The following is a 25,692-nucleotide window of genomic DNA, read 5'->3' on the forward strand; positions in this document are numbered from 1 at the left end:
GTGCCCAATAATTGAATTCCTAGACACCGGTCTGTTGCTTCGGGCAATGAGAGAATGGAAATTTACTTGGGATGCCGTAACTACAGCCCACCATATTTTTAGCAGCTTGTGCAGAATAAAAAGGGTGGATGTTGCCACTAAAATGATGCACATCCCATTATTACAAAGGCTATGAATGTTTGGTCCATATTCCTGTGGAGCTCTATAAATTTTTGGATTATTATATTTACATCACTGCTTTTTTTTTTCCAAATATTTCCAAACATCATGTGAGAGCTATACAAGGAGAGATGAAATAAAGAAAAAATAACCTTGTATCATACATTGCAACAGCTTTCATACATAAATGACAAAGCACTAAAATGTGCAAAATATGATAGAACCAATTTAAAAGTGTCTGCAATTTTACATTCTTTCCTTTAAAAATATACATTATATACCTCATACGCCTATTCATGCAGGGGTTCTGAGAGTGAAAATTACTATTAAACTCCATGAATATTTGCTACATCTTTATATTAAGTCCATGGGTAAAAATGTAATTGCAATTGTGTGCACTGTCATCCTATCGATTCATACAAGGAACTTGATTGGAAAAAAAAAAATGATGATCCATCGATTTTGTATCACAGCACTATGTATGAATATGTCTAAAAATAACTGTTGCACAGAAAACAATAGCAACATTGTATTTCTCTTTCATACGAGACAAGAACAAAGCATCTCCCCGTGAAATATAAAACTAACTGTACTTTTCACTCTTGTTCGACTAGTCAAACTACATGTATACATGAAGTATTGGGCTCTGTTGTTACCATGTAAGTTGTCACTTACAGTTAACCCCATCATCACCAAGGGAAAGCTCTAAAAATCAAGTACAACTGTATGGCATTCGAAACAGTAGTCCTGAAAAGGTTAAGCCACATTGATGCATTTGGGCTTGCGCATTGTTTGAGCCAATACGGGAAAAAATATTTGTGGCAACATGTGGGAGGATGCTGACCTGTGTGGTCAATGCGTGAAATGTCTGACGGCTTTACATGAATTCACTTCTGTTTCACAAAAACACCTTCCCCGCTTGGGCTTCCATTAAAGGCATACTTCACCATTTGCAGACGAAACAAAAACCCAGCATTAGTGCTTTGAAATAGTTCTATTAAAGGGATAGAATAAACCACTAAAAATTTGAATCAGTATAATCGATGTTAAGTATTGTTATATACACAAAATGTGAACAACAATAAAAATGTTGCCAGACTAAACCTTCTACAGTTATGGTTTAATGAGAAAAATACTGATATCTCCTTACATTTTAGGCTTTATTGCAAAAATTTTGTATGGTAGGATGTTTTGTGATACAACAGACCTACACATATGCATCAAATGTGATATCTTGAAGATTTTTTAAATCACTGCTCCCAAACAGGACCTTTAAGGCTTTAGTCCATAATTCTACAATAAATCTATTGTCAGGACACCTTTAATCAATTAAAGCCCACGTTGTGTGCATCATTCACATCATACGGACGAATCTTCTGCGCTTCCTACAGTGCCTAGGTCCTTTCCGCGACGTGAATAGATACATACGAACATTCACGACATCGGCGCAGTGCACATCATATTGATTCATCACACGCTCCTCAATTAAATCACTCCTTAACATTCTCCCTTCGTCCTTTCTTCATGGTTCCGGCGACCTACGGATTTGACAGAAAATCAATCCCTGCGTGATTTTCACAGTTTCTCTTCCCCTCTAGAGGTTTATTTGATTGAAACCTCACACCTTTTGGGCCCAGCCATTGCACTGAATCAATTTTTCAATTTTTTCCGGCACACTTTTGAAGACAGAGGAACATGGAGACCAGGATAATTCATGAGGGGTTCTTTTCTCTCCTATTTTTTTTTTTTTTTTTTGTAAGTATATTGTACTGTTGTTACAGATTTTTCTTCTAGGAGAATCATTTTTTTTTTTCTCATCTCAGGGTGAACAAAACCATCTCTCAATTATCAAATCACCTGATATTCAAGGGAACTCGGGAGGGGGTCATGTGACTGCAACATACAATTTCGATTTTCATTAGTGAATGGTGCACATTTCATTGACTCCATCACATTTAATGAACATACATGAGCATGCACTCTTGAAACATGGGGGAGGAGGGAGGGCCTGATCTTTAGGGAACATCATTTCAAAGGACATATTAACCCTTTGAGGACGAACTGATTTTGCTATAAAACGCAGTTTCCATAGACACCTGCCTGAGTATACTCGGGACTAGCTGCACTTTGCCTGCTGATTGGAACTTCACTGGCATGCCTTTATCTGCAATTGACACAGATGTCATGAAGTTGGCTGCCAGTGCATGTGAGTAATGCAACTCTCCTGTTAAATGCTTAAACATCACCAAGGCTCATATGTGGGACTATCACACTGCTATGCCCGAATGGATTCGTCTGAAAGAATTGTAGCAAACCTTTTGAAAGAGCTTTTACGCAAATGAAGGTAGAATAGCATAAGATGTGCATAAACACACATGCACAAAAAGGGGTTAACAACATTTAAAAAATTGTAGCTACAGGAATACATGTAACATTATTGAAAAAAACTTGTGAATAAAATTGTCCATTCACTTTCTTCCCCCCCCCCCAAAAAAAAAAATGCTATAATGAAATAAGGGTCTATTACAATATCAACATTTAGCTCAAATTGCCAACAGTTCTGACAGCCGAACGAAACAAATACTTTCTTACAGTTTTGTGGTTGTTGTTATTTGGTTAGGACTAGCTCATTCATATACATAACAAGATACTTTATCATCAAATGCCATGACTTTAATACAAACCCATCAATCATCATTGTATACTGCAAGTAAGTAACTTTCTGCAAAGAAATAGTGATGAAATCAAATAAACAAAAGTGAGAAGCAAGCAGGCATTCATTCTGAATAATATAATGTACCAGTGTTTTGACACATTACTACACTGTTTATCTGTAGAACATCAGGCAGACACTAATACCAACGTATGCCAAACACACGGAGTCATATCATGACACTACCTTCCTATATGGGGCAGATACACCTGGAGGGCACCTCCTACACTATGCATTATGACAGAAGTGCAATAACATACTCATTAAAAATCAATATGAATAACAACATATAATCATGATACTCTACCATATCAGCCTTGAATTAATGCAACTGTAGACATGCACTTACAGTGTATTCCTGGTCATTCTTCCACATAGTAAAGATGCCCCTGCATGGCAACATCCAAGGATCGCATCCCTCCTCCCGTCTCCACCAACACTGTTTCTCCCACCATCTCAAGACTCGGCCGCTTGGCACACGCACGGGGCGTTATGATTAAAAGCAATAATATCTCGCCTCGTCCCCTGAATTCCAATCAATTCACAGGATTCAGACACGAATCATTAACATTCAATTACAGTTTGGCGGCACCGGCACCGCTCATCAAAAAAAAAAAAAAAAAAAAAAAAGAGAGGAAAAAAAAATTATGAGTGTACTCCCTCCACTATCAACAATCTCCATGAGGAGATGAGAAACTAGGCTGCTATCTCATCTACACCCCACAGACATGCTGACACACATACACAGTCACACACACACACACACACACACACACACACACACACACACACACACACACAAAGAAATTCAATGCTAAATTGATTTCAGCTTTCATGAATGTGTCATATGTGGCATGCAGTTACACACGCAGCCGGGTTTCGCAACCTGTCGTCGGTGGTTGCGTTGTGTAACGCCCACATTTTTTTCCGGGCAGGAGAGGGAACCCATCTCATTTGATTAACACCGATGGACATTTCAATCTCGTACAGTCCACTTTCTGAAGATTGAGAAGTGAGGTTTAAAGTGCCCCACTTTAAGAAACGACAAAGACATGTAGATCCTGGAATTTTAGTTCCCCCTCCCTCTCCCTCCCCCCCCCCCCCCCCAAAAAAGGAGAAAATTCAACAGCACCACCAGTAACAACAAGAGCTAGTAGTAGGCGTCTGCAGACAAAGATTTCAAACTGGGAATGTTCTAGCACCCACTATGTATCCTTCTATTGTACAACTATGAAATTTTTGTGAAATGAAACTTTGGCGAATTGGAGCAGGCTGCCTCATTTGCAGCCTTTTTTGCAGCATGAAACTTTTGCAAATTATCACTGGCATTCAATGCACAGTGCAGAAAAAAAAACAAAAAAACATATCACATCCATTTTACTTCAGCATATCTAGGCTCCTTGCAAAATTTGCAATTTCATGCATGCAAATATTTCTGGTTTTACAGTATGAATTATGAAGAGCAATACACTTTGGAGCTGCTTGGGTACCTTTGCATTCAGAAGAGAAAACTGCACACTCGGTGTTTACTAAAGCCGAAACACTTTTAGTAAGAGAGTAAATGAGCATTGACAATGATGTGATAAAGAGAACACAAAACTTATAATGATTCAAATTGCATGTTGATGTGCACAAAAGTTAACCAATTGGTCTGAAACTTTTGAAAAGGTTACAAAACGACAGTTGTAATCATGGGCTGAATTTAGAATTCAACCACATGGCTGTGATTCAGGAAGTTGTTTTAAGCAATTACATTGACAATTAGGAAGAATCAAATTAATTCTACAACCTTCATTTGAGTTTGCCATGTTGATGTGGCACACCGTACATACTCAGCAAACAGCAAATAGTTCTATATCCCTCTGCACTCCCATCGTCCTCCCCATGGAATTTCTACAAGAAATGAGAAACTAGTTCTATCTTGCGCCACGAGCAAGTCTTGTCGCCCTTTCTTCGCAGTCAACTTAAACATGGAGAGCGCGGAGTTCTGCATTAATCATGATGATGAGATATTTATTCGCCTCCCCGAGAGCATTACACATACAATTGTAATGTGATACAATGAATTCTAATGAGAAACTCTAGGCAAAAGCATATGTTTTTAAGCATTGCGGTGTGGTGTTAACTGTTTTCCTGAGGCTCTATTGACACGTCTGAACAGGCATGCACTGTGCCTGTGTCTAAGGGTCATGTCTGTCATTGCAGGCATCTTTCACATCAAAGACTATCTTCACAAACTAAAATCTATCAATCACATCAAAGACTATCTTCACAAACTAAAATCTATCATCACGGAGATACAGGACTTAATTCACAATAAGGTATAGACCTGTTCGGTTTGGGTGCTGTCTTTCATGCTAATATCAATTTCAGCCATAACTTGGGGGGGGGGGAGGGGGAGGGCTTAAGTGTGCCTAACATAGTTGATTTATGCACTGACATACATGTAGCAATGCACTTGACTCAATGCATATGCCATTGTATCATTTTTTCACCTTATTTTGGAAGCCTCCAGTTACGGCTGACATAAAGTTAATGTCTACAACTCAATGGGTCTATGGATTGCACAGATATGAATGTTTTACTACAAACAAGGGGCACGGTATGATGACCGTGCTCACTGCTTTGTGATACATCTACTGAATGTTGTGGTAAATCAACCAGTTAAAGTATAATTCTAAGCAAAAATAAACATTGTTTTCACTGCAACCCACTTTTTTCACTTTCCCCTCATCCATCCCCTCCCCTCCCCCTCCCCCCTCCCCTCCCCCCTCCCCCTCCCCCCTCCCATATCTATGGGTAGTTTGTACCAGTTTCCCCACTCTTATAGATTACATTACGCTTTGTTAGGGTGTTATTCAATCATCCTATTTCCAATATTACCTAGAAGGGGAGGGGAGAACAATAGATGGTGGAAGGTACCCTACACAATTCACAGAAAGTGAAAGTTATGAGATTCAATACTCGACCGCAACGATTGTGTCATCTCGATCATAATGACAAGTAAATAAATGATGGCTCATACACTTGATGTCGGTGAATAGTTGCCAGAGTATTTCCAGCGACATGACTTAAAGGGTATATTATAAACTGAAATGGTGCACACTGAAAAATGTGAATTTTGAAGGAGTGTGGCTTGCACAATGTAATACCTGCAGACTACAAAGATGGCAGTTTTCAACTGGAGATGGTGTCATCTCAACCAGTGTTCCTAATATTAAGGGATTCATCTTAAAAGGAATCAGAACTCACCAGTCGCCCCAGCGTGACAAGCTTCTCAGCTTTCACCCCGTCTGAACGTGAGGGGAGATATCTATCCGTATCCGTGTGTCTCGCGATGACAAGCGAATTGATGAAACTTTCAACGCCATTGACTATCGCACTAAGGGACTACAGGGTATCCTCTCTAATTCGTGTCATTCATCTCAGTGATGTCTCAAGGCTCATTACACAAGTAATGGAAATATCAACTGCGTACACCAGCTCCGTAATGTCAACAGAAACCAAACCCGCATCACTATGGCAGATAATACTATCCAGCGATATTATCTGCTCTATAGATATACATATATATGGGCATCCAATTTCCAGTCATCTGAAGTCCTCGGCAACCCAGACACCTCCTCAAAGTATCATAGAGAGCTCGAGAGCTGATGATGCCGGGATTCCTCCATATGATTGTGAACTTGCTACTAGACCACAGACAGCCAGCATTTTATTAGTTTTTGTGGCTTGTCCCGTGGCCACAGAGGCAGAGGCAATAAGTCGGCGATCACATGAGTGTGCCCCGGGATCGACTTTTATGATGGATGGGGGAAAAAATGTCACACCTCTTGGAAGACAGGCTACCAACAAAGGTCACGCTTGGGTTAGCATTCCATGCTTGATACCAATGCTCGCCAGTATGAAAATTCTAGCACAAAGTGCAACTTCAACAACAATTGCAAATTCATCTCTTTTATTTTTATTGTATCAGAACTGTTTGGTACTTCGAAAACAATGGCAAATTAATCTTTTTTTTTTTCCTACTTGTATAAGAATTGTTTAGTAACAACACATCAGACTATCACAACTCCCAATCTGCTTTCATGTAATAGTATACAAATAGTGAATGGTCACGAGTGCAATGGTACGAGATTTCGTACGAGGTGAAAGATAGAGGCGCTCTATTCAACGAGGCGAAGCCGAGTTGAATAGTGCGCCTCATCTTTCACCGAGTGCGAAATCTCGTTCCATTGCACGAGTAAAGACCATATACTATTTGATTTATACAACGTCCAAGTAGATCTTTTTGGTCTAAGTAGGCCTAGAAGTCTATATATGTATGAAAAATATAGCCATACTTACATGTGGATCCACTGCGATTCTCTTTCTGGCTTGTGCAATCAGTGTACAGGTCACAGCTATACTAGCGCTCATACACGTACACTACCACTACGTAGGCCTACGTATGCGCATGCATGTACGGCACACGTACCTGCGCTAGCTGCATGCGATTGTCAATATGCAACACACAGTACACGCAGTACCGTACAATTTCTCGAACCGTGGAATAGAACGAAAAAATCGAACCAAGTTGCACGCAAAAATAGAACCAAAATTGCACGGCGCGTTGAATGGAGTACTTATTTAATATCACGTCACCAACAATCCTCCAATCAAATTACAAGGATCTACTTGGACGTTGTATAAAATACCAAAGTGTGATGTCCTGGCCAATCATCGCCATGGAAACTGGTTTAAAACAACCTCACCTGGCCCGAGTGTCTATGCAAGCACCTAGTTCCAACGCACGCTACAACAAAAGACTGTGACATCATCACTTTAATAATCTTTAACCCATTGTTCCAAAAGTAAAGCAGAAATAAAAATTAAGTTTTGTCATGAACATACGTACTTTTTCATACCTTGAACTCATTACACAAATTTGAGAGTTCTATTTCATACTACTGTATCATCACCATGATAGTGATTTTGATAATTGTGACCACTGGAATACAACCAGACATATTTTGTGCTAATTAGCTATCAACTAGCAAGTGATGGATGTGTTACTATTGTCATTAAGCCCTTAATACTACTGATGCAGTAATGAATGACACTATAATTTGTACGCAGCGTAGCCTTGCACTATTATGTCTTTTTTGTCATGTAATGAAATATAAAAAAAACCCCAGAAAAACCTATCAGCTCAGAAAAGGGGGTAACATATGGAAAGGAGTGGCACTCCTATACATCATCTAAATTCAAATGGGAATGTAATCTGCTTTGATGTAGTATTACCTTTGTTACAGCTTATAAACAAACTACTAATAACTGCATAAATTCTAAACGGATAAGAGGAGTAGGCGCCAGCATCAGCAAGCATAATTGAACAAATGCTTCAGAACTCTGACAAAATGAGATCTCTGCCAATGTAGACAACTGGAAATGAGCCGACTTCCTCTGTCAATAGGGTCAGTTTGCCCACCATTTTAGAAAGTTATCAGTGAATGTGACATTGCTCTAAATTGAGCGGATGAATAGATCAACATCCTGAATTAGCAAGGTCTGTTTATTTAGACTATTCAGGATGTCAATGGGATTTGACATATTCTGCAGTTTGTAACCACCCTCCCTGTCTCCACTACCCTGCCTTTGCTTTTATTCTTTGATTACTCCCCCCCCCCCCCCCCCCACCCACCAGCTGTTTGTTGTTTTGGGGCAAATGATATCATTCAAAGTCAGGTCATGGTCAGAAAAATCTAAGAGTATGTGCAGAGGAGTAAATTTACTACATAGAAGAACACAAACTAAAGATTTAAAGGAGGAGAGATTGTGAGGTTTCTTTTTCTTTAATATCTCCCTCAAATTCATGATCATATCTACCATTATTTTGGAGATGAAACGAACACCCACCTTTAGTGCTTTAAAATAGTTCTACAATTTGAGTTAGGTATAGAAACAACTGATGTACAAATTTTGATCATTAAAATCAATGTTAAGTTTTGTTAGATATACAAAATGTGAACAATTCAATTGTACCGGTAGTTTTATAAAATTGTTTCCAGACTAAACCGTCTACAGTTCTTGTTTAGTGATAAAACTAGTGATATCTCCCTATATTTTAGGCTTTTTTGCAAAATGTTCATATGGCAGGATGTTTTGTGATACAACTGACCTACACATATGTATGAAATGTGATAACTCGAACATTTATTTAAATCACTGCTCCAAATGGTAAACAATACCTTTAATGTTGCATGCAAATATGACTCCAAAACAAACACTTTCATTTCATCTGAACATTTGCCACAACTTAACAACTTGGCTGCACGCATAGTCTGCCTCTTCAGACTTTTATCAAATTAAATCCAAATTTACAGGTTGGCAACATTTCATGCGGATACGCTAGTAATGAGATAATAAACAGCTGCCACATGTCATCGCTATCAAGGCTGAGATAAAGGGATTAATTTCTTTCACTCATTCATCCATTCATTCCAATGTTCATTCATTTTCAAATTTGGGATTATCTGTTTCATTTTCCAACTATTAAGAACAGGAGAACATTTGACAAATTCATACAGTAGTATTGCAGATCTTAATAATGAACTAAAAGAAGCAAGATGATCTATGAAACAGCAGTAATATCCCATTGGGCATCATTATTTTTATATACAGGCCTATTTTATTCATGATATATCTTATTCCTGTGCTCTTTGAAAACTACCAGACATTAGCATGGGTGGGCACACTTTGGAATCAACAATAATGCCTATATTGTCTGATTCTGATATTCATCGCCAAAATGACTAAGTTTGAAAGGTTTACCTCAGACTTTAATCCTCTGTTGTTTACAAACTACCGGTATTCTCCAAACTAATATCCCCTAATATTTACAGGTTACTGTGCCAAGTCTGAATGAATTTCATCAGACATGTAGGGTCATTGCAAATTTCATGTCTCCCTTTTAAAAAAATTAATGAAGTACAATGAATATCTTCTCTTTGAAAGAAAGAGATTATTAATGCAATCTTATCTTTTAATATTTTCATTTGCTTCTTTGGTCTGATTGCATCAGAATAAATGCTGATATGAAATTGACTCTTTCCATATCATTTGTGGGGTGTTTTTTTTTTTTGCATTTACATGCTTTTCATTTTTTTCATTTCTTTATCCACAGAGAGAGAAAATCAAGGGCGAAAAGAAGAATATGATCAAAGCAAAGGAAATCAAACTTCACTTTATCATCAGCTTCTTTGATTATGGTTTGCTTTGAAAAATGTTCACTTAAACCCCTTGACCTTCAATGCTTAATATTTTGGCTGTTTTTGTGGTCATATACCAAATGCAATACCAAGTTTAATTCAAATGTGGATGGTGGGATCAGAGTTCTTGGAGCAAAAACAGATATTCATGCAGATGAAAAGAAAGCGTAATGGACATAACCTTGCTGTCCATATCAGTACATCGTTTCAGCAAAGAATGATACGAAATGGAAAGATGGGTCAAAATTGTTGTCCCGAGAAAAATGCCGTCATTGCATTACCCTGCATTCATTTCCCCTTCTGCTGACAACACGAGTCTACAAATTACCATTTACATATTGCGCTACTGCCTGCGCTGATAAAACTGAATTATGATATGACCTCCACGTAAACCCCTCCATCAAGACGATGTGCTGCATGACAGCATGGGGAAATACATCTAGTCGTTCCCACGATTTGTAAGACAAGGCAAATGTTTGCACAGTCTTCATTTCAGACACAACTGTCTTGATTTCTTGAAGACACTCAATACAATTTTCCTAAACTTTTCTACTCGCCACTAGTATTCATTACCATACTGCATTAAAATGGGTTGTATTGAGAAATGAAACAACAGTACTATTGCACAATTAACTGCTGTAGATCCATAAGGCAACTAAATATTTTATTTCATATCTAATTCCTATATGTTCACTGCTGTGTATTGTACCAAAGTTAACACACAACAAACAAACATAATCTAGAGCTCTATAGGCCCTTCTACAAGTTACCCCCCCCCCCCCATGGAATTTATTCCACACTATGATATCATTTGAGTACACCTGAGCATATGACTCACAGTCATAATAATGATGATGATGATAATAATGATAACAATAACAACAACAACAAAATAATAATAATAATAATAATAATAATAATAATAATAATAATAATAATAATAATAATAATAATAATATCAATAATAATATCAATAATATCAATACAAATAATAATAGCAAGAAAATCCTAACAAAAGCCATTCTATCGGAAAAGGAGAAATGATAGAATCCCAGTTAATGCACAAAATTTAATGCGATGCATCCGTCACTAATGATGTCTGTGCTATGGCAGATCCTTCTCAGGAGGCCTAGATTAAAAAAAAAAAAAACACATTAAAAAAAAACATGAACTGCATAATGAAAATCACAGTGGTACAAAACTGAGTGTACCATACACCAGCCTCAAAGCACTCCTTTGTTTAACCCTTTGCGTTCTTGTGGTCCTGACTGGCACAGGAAACCCCATAGCACTGTATGATTTGAAAGTCCCTGGCACAGAACGGGTTGCCCTTCACAGAACCACTTAAATGTGAAGTACATGTAGAAAGTTTCATTGATACTGGAGGCAACTGTGCAAGATGAAATTTTCAGCTGTTTTATTCTGTGGAAGATAATTACACCACTGTTGTTATTGTAACGCAGAAATAGTATATGTATTGATTTCTTATTGATTGATCACCGGTAATATTTGATATTTTATGTGTGATATGGGTTGCAGTAATGTAAACGCTAATATTGTTGTTTTGTACCCCATGTACGTGTCTTAACCTGCCATTCGTTTTGAATGAAACGGTGGACCTGGTTCTTTTGTATACATGTCATTCTCACACTTTCTTGAACTTGAATAAAGTCATGATTAAACAACATGCAAAATGCCTTAGAAGTGCAAAAATAACAGCATGTAACAATCAATGTGCACAAACAATAGTGCGCGAAATTATCATTTCCATAGAAAAGTCAAACCAAGCCAGTGCTAGATTTCATACAAATAGTAACTACATACTGTACATGTATGCCTAGCATGCTGCATGGGCCATGAAGTAGTGATATCTGGGGTATAACAATACGATACAGCACTTCGAATACTGAACACACTGCTTGTTTATGTACAGAAAAATACACAGAGTAGAAACATTCAGTGCTATATGTTGTATTGTGGCCTGTTACTCATTCTTATTTTGTGAAAAGTAAAGTATCGATTACTACAATTACCAGATCCTCCCAACCGCAAAATTAACAACACGCTCAAAGACTGACTAGTAGTAATTCACACACACACAAAAAAACCCCATCTATGAGTGAAAAATTCTGCTCGGAATGCAGTAGGTGCCACTTGGCACTAAAAGGGATAGGCAGAATGACACGGCACATTGACAGAATTTCAGCTAAAAATACAAATTTATTAATGTTTATGGCAATGGCCAAAGAGTAGAGAAAAATGAAAGTACTCATAGAAACATCCTGTTGTTTTCCGTTATTGCTTCTAACAACCGGCTGTGGCATTGACTTTTGTTGTTAGGACTGAGCTAATTCAACTGCCAACATAAACTGACAATTGTGACATACTTTTACGGCCATGTATTATGGCCATTCATCGATGCCTGGCAACTTCAACCATGACAACGTGAAATGAGAAACTATCTACAAAAGTGTAAAACAGCCCACGGTTTGTCTTTTCTGAAAACTCACGACTGAAATGAACTCTGAATTGTGGGTCACAAGGGAAGATTCTTTTCAACACATGTCTCAAGCATTCTGATCTCTTTCTACGAGCTCAAATGTATTAATAGTCAAGAAAACACAAACAGACTGGCAAAAACAGGTTACAGAAACTAGGCCAATGTGATTACGGGGTCTGAGAAGAGGGAGCATGGCTTCAAGACTGGTTTTAATAACCACGCTAATATCCACATCAAATATAATTGTATCACACAGTCTCTGTGTTGGTGAGGAACGCTACAGCCATCCTATTAGGCCCCCTAGAGCTCCCTAGCCACAAGTGGAATAAATTATTACTGTAGAACATGATATTTTAGCAGCATGAAATTTTCGCGAATTGGAGCAGACAGCCTTTTTCAAAGAATGAATTTTTCACAAAGTGCCTCTGGCATTCGATGCATATAGTGTAAACAAGAGCCTTTGTGTGCATTTAAATTTTGCGAATCTTGCAAAATTCGCAAAATTACAATGCATGCGAACATTCCTCATTGTACAGTAAGTCCCATACACCCAGTGTCAAGTCGGGGGGGGGGGGGGGGGGACAGCAAAGGAGCATAGAGCCAATACTTTTGTCTATCCCCCTAGCAACAAGATAATGACGATGATGATGATGATGATGATATTGCTACTGATACTACTACTGCATGTACCATGATAATAATAAGTGTAGTATTGATGATAATGATACGGACAATAACAATAAATTACAATCATCACCACCACCACCATCATCATCATCATAATGGCATTCAGGCAATAATAGTGATAATGATTGCTAATATCATTCATAATGACAGAAATAAACTAAGGAGAGAAAAGCAGAATAGGTCAATGAAATGGATGCACTAAAATTGCATCATATGTTTGACTGCTCACAGAAATTTGCTCTTGACACACAAGTTATTGGAAAGACCATTGCCTGTGCTTTTAATAAGAAGACCAAATGCATCTTAGTCACAATTCGAGCATACTTCCAGGGTAGGACTGCCATTAATTCTAAGCCAACATCAATCTCCCTTTCACATTTCAAGATAATCCACGTTCTCACCAGGAAACAAAGAATCAATATTGTATTGTTGTTGTATTGAAACTACATTCCTCTATGTGCCATACATAATTCATAGCTGGCCTCTACGGAGAAAAGGATTTGAATTACCAAAATAAAAATATACGTATTTTCTCTCTCTCTCTTTCCTTCTCTAATGTTTCTCTTTTTTCCTACATAGTAGTCTACAAGGACAAAGATTCATTTGCTTAGCTTTTAAAGGCCCAGTTCACCTTTGGGAGCAGTGATCTAAAAAACCTTCAAGATATTACATTTGATGCATATGTGTAAGTCTGTTGTATCACAAAACATCCTACCATATAAAAGTTTTGCAATAAAGCCTACAATATAAAGAGATATCAGTGTTTTTCTCATTAAACCGTAACTGTAGACGGTATAGTCCTGAAACACATTATTACAACTATTGTGTACATATTGTGTATTTACCAATACGTAACATCGATTATACAAATTCAAATTTTTGCAGTGGTTGTTTCTTTCCCCAACTCACATTTTAGAAATATTTTAAAGGACTAATGCTGGGTTTTTGTTTCTTCTGCAAATGGTAAATTATACGAGCAAGGCAAAGAAGACTGACTGGTCTGTATGAGAAGAAAACTCGCATCCTAGCCTTCACAGAGATGTACATTTATGAACTCCTTGTTGTCACTACTTTGAAAAACATAAAACAAAGTACCACTAATTACATAACAATTGATAAATCTGAGACAAGAAAAGCCTCAAACACGATTATTTGTTACATTTTAGGAGCAATTCCCATTATCAAACAAGAAAGCTACAAGAGAGACACAGAATTAGAGTTGTAAAAACAAAAAGAAAAGGCTCGAGGGTCTTGTCACAGGAAATGAAATATGACTTGCAATCCTCACTCCAAAACTCTCCATTATCTGAATTGTAGACAAAGTGAAATCTTCTGTCACAATACACCAGGCAAAGTAGCATATCTCGCAGAGTTTGCTAATCCTGATAATGCACCACGCCAGCATGATCTGACTAAATACCCTCGTCAATTTCCCAGAAAAGTCATCCGTCATTACTGCCCGGCTCCACTGCTGGTTTTTCTGCATTTATTTCTCATGCCATATCATAGCATGCTCAGTTTAGTTTGCCCTGTTTCCGTATCACAATAGGTTTACAAAAAAAAAAAATGAAAGCAAAAACAACAAAGGCACATTATTAAAGGCTGTCATTACAATCAGCAAACTGTTTGTCTGAAATGTCAAGAGCTTCTTGAGATGGTACAGTGTATAGTCCCATTCATACACACCTGAAATCAATGGTGCCTGAAAATGGAGTTTTGCAGCACGATGCAAAAACATCAATTATTTATTCTTGTGTGTGGACACACACACACAACAAAAAAAAATTGTTAACTCTCCCAGTATGCACTGAGATGCAAAAATCAGTCTAGCTTTTTTTTTTTTGTAAACTTTTGCTATAATTTGCCTGTGTAGCCTGTGTGAATGGCACGCAAAGACACTATAAATTTTTAAATCCCATAATGCAACTGATCACGCAAGGTCCACACATACAATTGCCCTGCTCCTACAGTGTAGTCACGTATTAAAAAAAAAAAAAAAATGAATATTACATGTATATTTTATTGGAAAATGTGTGTTTATAAAATATGCTTTACTCTTCTTTTATATGTTTCTCATCAACAAAAAGAGATAAATTTGTGCCTGTCCCCATGCTCAATGAATTCATTAACCCATCTCCTGTAAGCTTCTTATTTCCCTACAGACTTCACAAAGGTTCTGCTTGGTTTCAGTAGGTCTACTTTACAAATTGCATTGTGCACGTGACTATCCATATCACTGTCTTACAATGCACTCCTGTCACATCGATTCACCAAGTAGGCTACATTCACAAAACGAGAAACAAATCCCACATGTTCTTATTTAAAACAGCTACATCTACATTTTAGTGATCTAATTTGCACCTATCAATCTTATAATCATCTCCCCATAGAAACTACAGCTATCACATTCTAGAAGCAAGCTATAAATTTGTAAATCACATGAATGCCATCTGAGTGAAACATAAATAACTTTGCATCAAGAGTCAATAATTCCTCTAAACTAGATGGAGTATCATAAAAAAATATATATACTTAAAGTAAATTAAAAGCAGTTTGCAAGCCTACCATACCAGATTCTTAAAGACTATTTCTGCATAGAATTCTTTTCCCTTTTTGTCAGTTGAACAATCCACTGGTGACGTCTTGGTCTGGAAAATGAAATGAAGCGATATCTACCACTGACAACCACAGATGTTGAATTTGCGCCAACTGCGTTGCCCCCCTGCCATCCCTCAGCACCCATCCCCGTCCCTGCCAGTGTCAATGTTGATTAAGGACTCCAGCGGGTAAGTGAGGGATAATGTCAGGCTTAGAGCGGCCGCTGCTCATCATTCATCGATGCGGAGACGGGGATGGAAGAGACAATTCTGCCCGGAGGATGACATTTTCTTCTTCTTCTTCTCTGTTCTCTTTTTTCTCCCTCCCCCCCCCCCCCCCCCCTTCCCCGGTCTTTCCGTCGTCGCTGTGTGTGCGCATGGTCGGGTCGTCCCGCCCATGTTGGCTCGAGCCGGTTCTGGTAGCCCTCCTCGATCCATCACAGCCAGTCTGATGTTCACAAGCATTGTCACCTCACCTCATCCCGTCTGCTCAATTTGCATCTCGCACAAGGGAAAGGACATGCCAGGGAACGCATCTCCATCGTCGCTATGGAAATGAGGGAAGAGGCTGAAGAGATGTGGGGTTTTTTCTCCAGATATTGGGGTCGATTTGTCACAATGTCCAGAGGACATATCAAGCATTCCCCCCCCCCCCCCTTTTTTTTTAAAGACATCAAGTGACTGTGCATGGTTCTAAAATGTCAGGGGAAGATGCTGATTTCGTATCAAGGAAGAAGGACTGAAACTTCAAAGATCACATCACTTGGCACAAACTTTCCTCAATGCACTTGGCAAGGAGTTTTTTTAAATGTGTTAACATCTATGCATTCTGTGGATAAATATAATGGAAAGTTACAAAGCAAACTTCTGACTCCCACTGGTTAGAGACCACAGCTAACTGATTGGAAATTCCTATTTTGTGTAAATCCCATTTGGTTTCTTTTCTGTTTGGTTAAATGGATACACAAAAATTAAGTCCAGATACAGATCAGAATGTAGCATAAAAGTCAAGGGGGTGAGGGTGTAAAGGGGTTGTGACAAGGATTATGATCTTAGATTTAAAACTGTTTGGGTTTCAATGGTGTGTTCCATGAAGTTTCATCTGACAATACAGATACTGTCAGCACAGACCAGGTGAGGTTAGATCAAGTGGTAATAAACCAACTTGATGATCTTCATAGCTGGGTCCTGCATGACAGCAAGGTAATATTAGGAAGAAGAGTGTTCAAATCTTTCAGAGGGAAACTTCAAGATCCTTGCGTGACCCGAGCGACTCTGTGGGGAATTCTGTACGTTTACTTCTTCTTCTTCTTCTTCTGATTAAGTCTGCCTCCTTCAATAGACTGAAGATTCTTGCAGACTGGTGCTATTTACATTATAATACAATTTATTTACAGATATTTACAAGCACATAGAAAAGTTGACGAAAAAAACTAGCCACTGTGATCAACCGTTAGACGGTTTCGAAATGATCCCACAGATGGCGCTGAAACAATTTCCGACGACAGGGAATTCCAGTTCCTTACAGTTCTTGGGAAGAACGAATGGCGATGCGATTCAGTTCTCGAATATGGTACCTGATAGGAGTGTGGTTGCGAGGCTCTCGTTAACTGAGTAGCCTGTTTGATAATATAGTCCTGTGCTGAAAGAGGAGTGAGATTATTGTGTATTTTGTACATCATAATTAGCCTGTCATTTTCTCTGCGCTGTTCCAGAGTGGTCCAATTAAGTTCTTGTAGCATTTTGGTGACACTCAAGGTGTTATGGTAGCGATTTAAAGTGAATCGCGCAGCTCTTCTCTGGACCATTTCCACTTGGTGGATTAGGTACTTCAAATGCACTACATACATGTATTAAACACCTTGTCAAGCAATTTGATAAGGGGTGTAATTTGTGACTGAGAATGAACCTGGCCACATGAAAAATGTGTATTCTCTTTTCAAATATCAATGGTAGTGATTTCTCACATAGGAGATGAAATACATTGCTCTTGTGTTGCAGGGGGTAGTGCTTTGGCATGTTGCTCCTTTCACAAATACCAGTCAACTTGCATAATGTTTGAATATCATATAAAACCAAAATTACATGGTGTATACCTCAAGAGACTTGATCACTGTATAGTCTCCAAGTACATTACGAAGTGTAGCGTCGCACGGCTGCGACAGTCTGATCGATGGTAATCAGGCGGATTTTGCAACGCTTTGGGGGCCCATTCGCACCTCCCAAAGCACGGAATGAAAGCATGTTTCTGCAGGCTTCTCATCGAGTGAAGTTCTCGACAATCATATGCCTCGGGTTGGCATTATGACTAAGAAGACTGCTCCCCTGCATTTGCTCTGCGGGCTTCCTGGCGACCCCAATGTTTTGCTTGGGCCAAGAATAGGAAGCTCTTACGCGTCGCTGTCTGCGTAAACATCATCAACGCCTTGTGACAGGGACGGCTCTCGGGGCGTGAGTCAGTCGCTCACGATGTTCGTCACACCGTCACCTGCTGGCAGTGCGCCCCCGCCATCAGCAGGAAGCTGCAGACAGGGAATTTTCAAACCCATACAGGTTGCCTGCTCCTACACTAGCCTGGGGCTGGTAAAACAGACCTTTGGGCTGGTTTAATCTTTGTCTTGCTGGTCCTTCTTGTCTAAGAACATTTTAGCCTTGCTGGGAAGGGTTTCTATTATAATCCACCCCAGGAAAAAACATAAGATTTTAAACATTTTTTGCTTAATTTCCATCTTCAACTTGCATGAAGTATGCAATCATATATGACGGTGTTGTGAGGCTGAAAGGTTTGTTGGTTTAGATGCTGAGCCCTTAGAAATAAATTTATGGGATCAAATACCCACATGGTTATAATGGAGCTCAAGCTAATTAAATCCGAAGTCACAAGGATTCTAATATTACAATAAAATGAAAAGATTGCACATAGCTACGCTATGCTAGTGTAACTTCCCAAAATAATTATTATTCAAGTGATAAGCAGCCCAGGGTACAATCAAAAATAAAAAGATGATGTTGAATATTAGTCACTGCTGCATATAAATCTATTGTGAGATATTTCTTTACTGGTAATATTCAACTTATTTCAAGTAAACTGTATGATATGTGAGGGAGTACTGCACATCTGTTTTTGTACTTTGTACATATCACATGGACAAATGGTGATCATGCTGGCATATATAAACACCAGTTGATATCCTCCTTTGTTTGAGCAATGAGCACTATTCACTCCTTAGAACAGTTGTCACGACCTAGACTGAATAACAGCTTTTCATACTTCTCAGTCCACGGCAAGCAATTTGAAACTGATTCCTTATCATTTTACAAATATAAGAGCTATGTAACTATGTCTGTTTCCGGATAACAACAACAACAACAGTAAAGGAAATCTACTATTGTCAACACGTATCTGATTCCCAAGTTCTTTCATATTTTCCAGAGATAACAAGCTGCCATGAATACACAGTCAGTTATATGTCCCTTGCCTAGAATCAAAGCTGCCGAATGTTGTTTGTGATCTCCACATTTGCAGTTATCAAATCTCTGCGGAAATATTAGAGCAAATGTCAACAAGCCGACAGGCTCATCAACAGATGCTAAAAATGTTTTTTTTTTTTTTTCTGAAAATGTGCCACGTGTAAACAATCCTACACAGTCATCCGAGTACCTTCAATCAAGTAGTCAACAGGAGAAGTCACAGTTGTATTAAACATAATGAGCATCCAAAGATTTCAACAATACAGTCTACCCAAACTTATCTGCTACTCTAACTACGAAATCTTCAAAATGGACAATTTATGCACTGAAATAATGCTGAGTGTAAACAATTCCAATGGTTATCTAAAGATTAATCTCAAATGAAGTCTCCCTGTGTGACACATTGATTAGTCCAGTCTGAACATGCCTAGCTGGCAAAGGAATGTGCGATCATCTAGATATGTAACCCAATCATAGCCTGCTGACCAACATGCACCTCTGACCAATGACCACCTCTGACCAATGACCACAGAATAACTTCCTGCATTGTCTGACACAATTATTCTTTTAGATGTATTTCAGTTGCACAAAGCTCATTTAAACCAATTGTTCTTTTTTATTTTCTTTCACTGGTAATTAAATTACCTGTACCCATAGCAAAGCTATGATCTGAATCAATATTGAACAATTTTCTCTCTTAGGTCTGTCAAGCCAATTATTTATAGAGTGTTTACATTGTAATGATGATTAATCATAGACATGATAGCTCTGACTGGAAGAGCATCTAGGGGGATGGGAAAAAAAGAGGAAGTTATGTGTGAACACATTGCTTCCTACTTCCATAACTTTAGTTTACAGGCAGCCAAAACACACATATATAACAGACATAGACACAAACATACGGTTGTATACATGCAGTGTCTTAAATTATGCATTGGAGGCCAAGTTTACACTGAATGTCAAGTTGAGGCCTACTTGTGTGCTGGAGTATTTAAATGGCACCTCTGCGAGCTTTGGACAGATAGATTTCTTGCAAAGATATATGTACACACGTATCTTGTTTCAGCATACTTAATCACTAATACCTAAATTAGCAGATGAATGGGATTCTGGAGCAGTTAGACAAGTATCTAGAAAGCTACAAATATTCAAATGTCTCATGTCAAGTTAGATATTGATATCTACATTTATTTTTTGTCCCATTTACTTACTAAATATTCACCTTTTTTCCCTCTGCTTAAAGTTGGCAAGGTTAGAAGTCTGACCTAATTTGCTTGTACCCAAACCATGTCACATTATCAGACCTATCTCATGTACAGCGGCTGCAAAATTGACTTTCAGAAGAAAAAAAAAAGAGCACTGTCCATAATACTTTGGGCAAATAACTCACACAGAAAACTGGGTTCTAAATTTTTGTCATGCTGCAGAATATAATTCAATGACTGGCAAAAAATAAACAGGCAATGCACATTTGCCATTGTTAACAAACATCATGTATGACAAACTCAAAAGATTTTAGAGATATTACACCTTACAGTAGCACACTTTAAATTAAACGTAATCATTTCTATAACCTTAAATGTAATAAGTTCATATTTACTTGCACACTTAACCATTAGTCAACTACTAAATTCTAAGTTGAAAGTAGGGAGCCCTACATTCCAGAGCAATCCAAAACATATTTCTCCCACCTGCCCAAACAAGCAAATTAAAATCTTATATCTTCATGAAATCTGTATTGTTCTGTTCATCTGATTCTACTCTGTTATAAAAAAAAAAGCAAAATTATAAAATGGTACAGAATTGCTTTAATCTCTTAAGTCTCCAGTTAAATAAGAAAGAGAACAAATCACCACTTTGGCACCAGCTAAAAAACAGTCACTGGGTACAACTGTGCAAACAGTAGTGGCCTACAATTTCCTCAAAAGACCACGGAAGAACTAAACACTAAAACAAACATACAAACAAACAAACACAGAAAGAAACAAAACAAAACAAAACTTGGAGAATATGGAAATGATAATGTGTTTTTCAGAAGCGCATTTCACAAGACATCAGAAATGCTGTACTTTTAAGATTTTAGAATTGTCAATTATCTGGTGGGCACGTCTCTTGGGAAATGCAAATTCGTATAGAGCCAATAATAACATGATGACTCTAAATCTATCGCCATTTTATCCTCTTCTGTGTGTCCGCCCTGAATTCTTGCGATAATTTCGGTCGAATTACGGCACAGCTTCGGTTTCGTACATTTATAGAGCTGTTACAGTCAAGGTTACAGGAGGAAATTGTGTGAGCGTTAACACGAAACATAGATTCATCAACGCCCCAGAGTGCATTAGGCTTATTGGATGCCAGAGTGATCGTAGAAAACCAACAAACAACAGCAACAACACCACCTCATCTGCAGATTCCAAATTAAGCCCCCTAACAAATTTGGCAGCTTACACCTGCTGTCGAAAGAGAAAATTTTGAAAAGCGGTTCAGCCTGAATCAGGATATCGAGTTAAGGCGCGGGACACAACAAAATCAGAACAGCAAAGGCAGCATGGACCCATGGGGGGCTTATGAGCCATGTTGGCCTGTCAGCTGTCTGTCAGTTATTCTGTATGTTACCCGTGTGCAGTGAAAATCTCATGATACAGTTTATTCTGTTCCTCCATTTTCAGTAGTTTGCTGCCTTTCTTGAAGGCACCCTTGGAATAATCTAAACTGTAATTATACCCTGGTTATCAAATGAGAAAGGAGTTGTAGATTGTGGTGATTCAGGACAGTGGTAAGTGTCTGTACATGTACAGTATGTGTACAATGGTATGAATGATAAAAAGATCATAAATAATGTTAACATGGATATTTTTGTGCAACTAATTTTTCACGCTCAGTGGGGTAAGAAGAGTTTCATGTGTTTTTAAATCCATGGAATCAAGACATCAACTAGAGGAACATATGGCAAGCAAAAATAGTCGTGTGCTTTTAGTTTTGCGTTAGTTTCCAAAAATGCGTGAAATGTGTGAAAATTTCAACAATGCGAAAATTTCCACTTTAAACAGCACTGTGTATTGTGATAGAAGCCTTGAGACACTCTTGATAATACTTACCCTCCACCACTTTCAAACCCCCACCCCCTTCCCCATCATACACACTAATGTGATGTTTGACAAAATTAAGAATTAATATCTTGTGGTGGTTGCAACAACTCAACTTTCACTATACTCCGAGATGCCTAATAAAGGTCCAGGAGCAAATCTTGCTGCTATAGTGACTAAGCTGGCTGGCTGGATGCATGCAGAGAGACTACATTTCAAAGACAACTAATCATCTGGTATTAGATGCTTGTACTTTGTGTATTTCTTGCACCAAAACACACAGGCATTTATTTACCTTGATCATTACAGTGAATGCTCACTACATATATTCCTGGACCAAGACGCTATACAGAGGACTACAGACGCTCTACACAATATGCAGCAAAAAGGCAACCTTCTGAAACTCCCCTAGTAACCTTTTCTTTCTGTCTTTCTTTATGGGGGGGGGGGGGTGGGTGGGATGAGGAGACGACTTCTTTAAAATTTCCTATGCACATAATCCATGACAAAAAGGCACTTCATGCTGGAAAGTTTCAACACATCGCCTTGGTGAGTTTTTCAGAATATTTATGCCTTCTAATTTTCACAAGCATGTTGACATACATGATAACAGTCACATTAATCAGGATAACTTGGGTAATAATAATCATATAATAATATTGTTTATAAAAGATGATGATGATGATGATGATGATGACAATAATAATAATAATAATAATAATAATAATAATAATAATAATAATAATAATAATAATAATAATAATAACAATAATAATAATAATAATAATGATAACAATAATAATAATAATAATAGTAATAATAAATAATAATAAAACAACAAAAACAATAAATACTACCTTTATTTGGCATCAAACTTATTTCTCAGGATGTTCACAATTTTTTTTTTTTTGTATTCGCTATACTGTATGTGCATATTCAAGACAAAAATTCCTTATAAATCATATTAAATCATATGAGATGCATGCGAGAATGCAAGGGTGGCGTATCCATGGATACTCACATGATGAGGAACTGGTTGGAGTGCTCCAGGAGGAGCGAGATGCAGGCATCCTTGATGTCGATGACCCCGAGGGGCTGGCCGCTGTCATTCTGGGACTTGAAGAAGAGAAGGTAACAGGTGGATCGGTCCAGCACAAACCACGAACGCCTCTTTTTCCATCTCCCAAGGGCTAGAGGATTATAAAAATTGGAAGAGAACAGATATGCTCATTCAAATTTCTCACTATACAATTTAGGCCTATTCTCATTGGGAAATATTGCACTATTTCACAAAGCAGTGAAAAACAAAGTAAAAAAAATAAAGAATTGATAAAAAAATCTCACAATAATGGTATTAAATCAGTAAAATAATAATAATAATAATAATAATAATAATAATAATAATAATAATAATAATAATAATAATAATAATAATAATAATAATAATAATAATAATAATAATAATAATAATAACAATAATAATAAATCACATGTTTTGGCTAGCTGCATGGATTGCACATGGTTGTTGTATATTCATAATTATTATGTCATAATTTTTTGCAATGAGCATTCACACTGCAAATCATCACAGCAAACTTCATGTGACACTAGACATATTGCTCTCCAGTATGCAATGTTTAATGTTTTACAATAAACGAAAAGTTGTGATATTCTATTTATATTCTATTATAGTATGGATGGCTCTCACGCATAAGAATGAAAATGAGATTTTGTATCTTGGTCAGTAAACTGGCCATGTCAGAAGCAGGACATCTCCTTGGACATCACAGCAACATGGTGGAATTAAAGGTCAAAGGTCAGGGAGATGGTTGAAGTATTTTTTCCCGAAATGTGAAGCTTATCTTAAAAATGAATAGCTAAATATAATAATGGAAGGGCTTAAAATGGGTCTTCATTGTAAGCTCCCTGATTTATTGATTATTTCCACTTTCAAACTTTGAAATCAATCAAGACATAATATTTACTAATTTATGATGATATCTAGATGGTAGTAATATTGTTGAAATAAACAATGATAACAATGAAGATAATGAAAATCATGCAACAACAATAATGATAATATTGATAATAATTATAATAATAATAATAATAATAATAATAATAATAATAATAATAATAATAATAATAATAATAATAATAATAATAATAATAATAATAATAATAATGAAAGTACTGGTTACCATTATCTTTATTCTTATAATTATAACAAAATCATCATTAACAACATCATCATGATAATGTAGAGGCCTACATAACCTATCAACCAAGAGCCTCAGTATACCATGTATGCTTGTAATATGTATCATACTCATGCTACCATACATCCGGCCAAATTTATTAATCCTACTCACACTGTGACAAAGGCCTTTTTTTTAGGGCAATTACAGTTACGTTGCACCATAGAAACTAGCATTAATGGGGGCATGTGATTTATGAATATGGACCTAATCACTTCTTTGGATCACACATTAATCATAAATACATTTTCTATGTGTGCATGTGATTGTGTGCATGCGTATTTAAATGATATGCCTTGTAAAAATGTAATCCCTTGCATCAAAAGGCATGTTAGAAAGTCTGTGAATGTGCTTTAGATATCAGCTTCAGTCAGGTTTCCGCACAAGTTTTGCAAACTACTAATTTGTTTGTGCTAAAATGGGCCAAGACAATAATAAACATATCAGTGCATGAATATGCTTCCACACAAATTCACTTCCTTTGCAAAAAGTGTCCAATGAAAATAGGCCTTTAACCAATTACTAATTGGCAATTGACAATTTCAAACAAAATCTTACAACTTTATATTTGTACAAAATAGCATGTGTTTCTTCAGCTTGAATTTGTTTGTAATTATGTCAGATGTATTTGCAACATTGACCTCTTATGTATATGTAACATTGTGGGTTTTTGTCAAAACAAAGAGAAAGAAAGATTTCTAAGAATCAAAAATTAAAACAAAAAGTAACATAAAAATACATTTTCTGGAAAATGAGTCACCCTGCGTCATTCAGGAAGTCCAATCCTTCCGGTCACATTCTCCACTTTTACTTGCCAAATTTGGGCATAATGTCCACTCTCTGCCCTCCTTGGGTCAAGCTATGACCTCATAGCCAGACATAGCCCTCCACCCAAACAAAGTGGCAGTAAAAGTGACGTAGAACTGTGCGTTGGTGGATTGGAATTTAAAGTTAAAATATATCTTTGGGAA

At 37.4% G+C, this 25,692-nt stretch overlaps 1 protein-coding gene across 1 annotated transcript in view; it reads right to left on the reverse strand.

Moving 5' to 3' along the window:
* The window catches only part of LOC140241151 (uncharacterized), a 122,355-nt gene extending 97,547 nt beyond the window's left edge, over positions 1-24,808 (reverse strand). The window contains exons 1-2 of the mRNA XM_072320911.1: positions 24,793-24,808; positions 23,485-23,653 (exon numbers count right to left, since the gene is read on the reverse strand). Of these exons, the coding sequence (XP_072177012.1) occupies positions 23,485-23,653; positions 24,793-24,808 (185 nt within the window). The remainder of the gene's footprint in view (positions 1-23,484; positions 23,654-24,792) is intronic.
* Between the last annotated feature and the right edge of the window lie 884 nt (positions 24,809-25,692).

This window comes from Diadema setosum, chromosome 17 (assembly GCF_964275005.1).
Source record: "Diadema setosum chromosome 17, eeDiaSeto1, whole genome shotgun sequence".
Classification (NCBI taxonomy): Eukaryota; Metazoa; Echinodermata; class Echinoidea; order Diadematoida; family Diadematidae; genus Diadema; species Diadema setosum.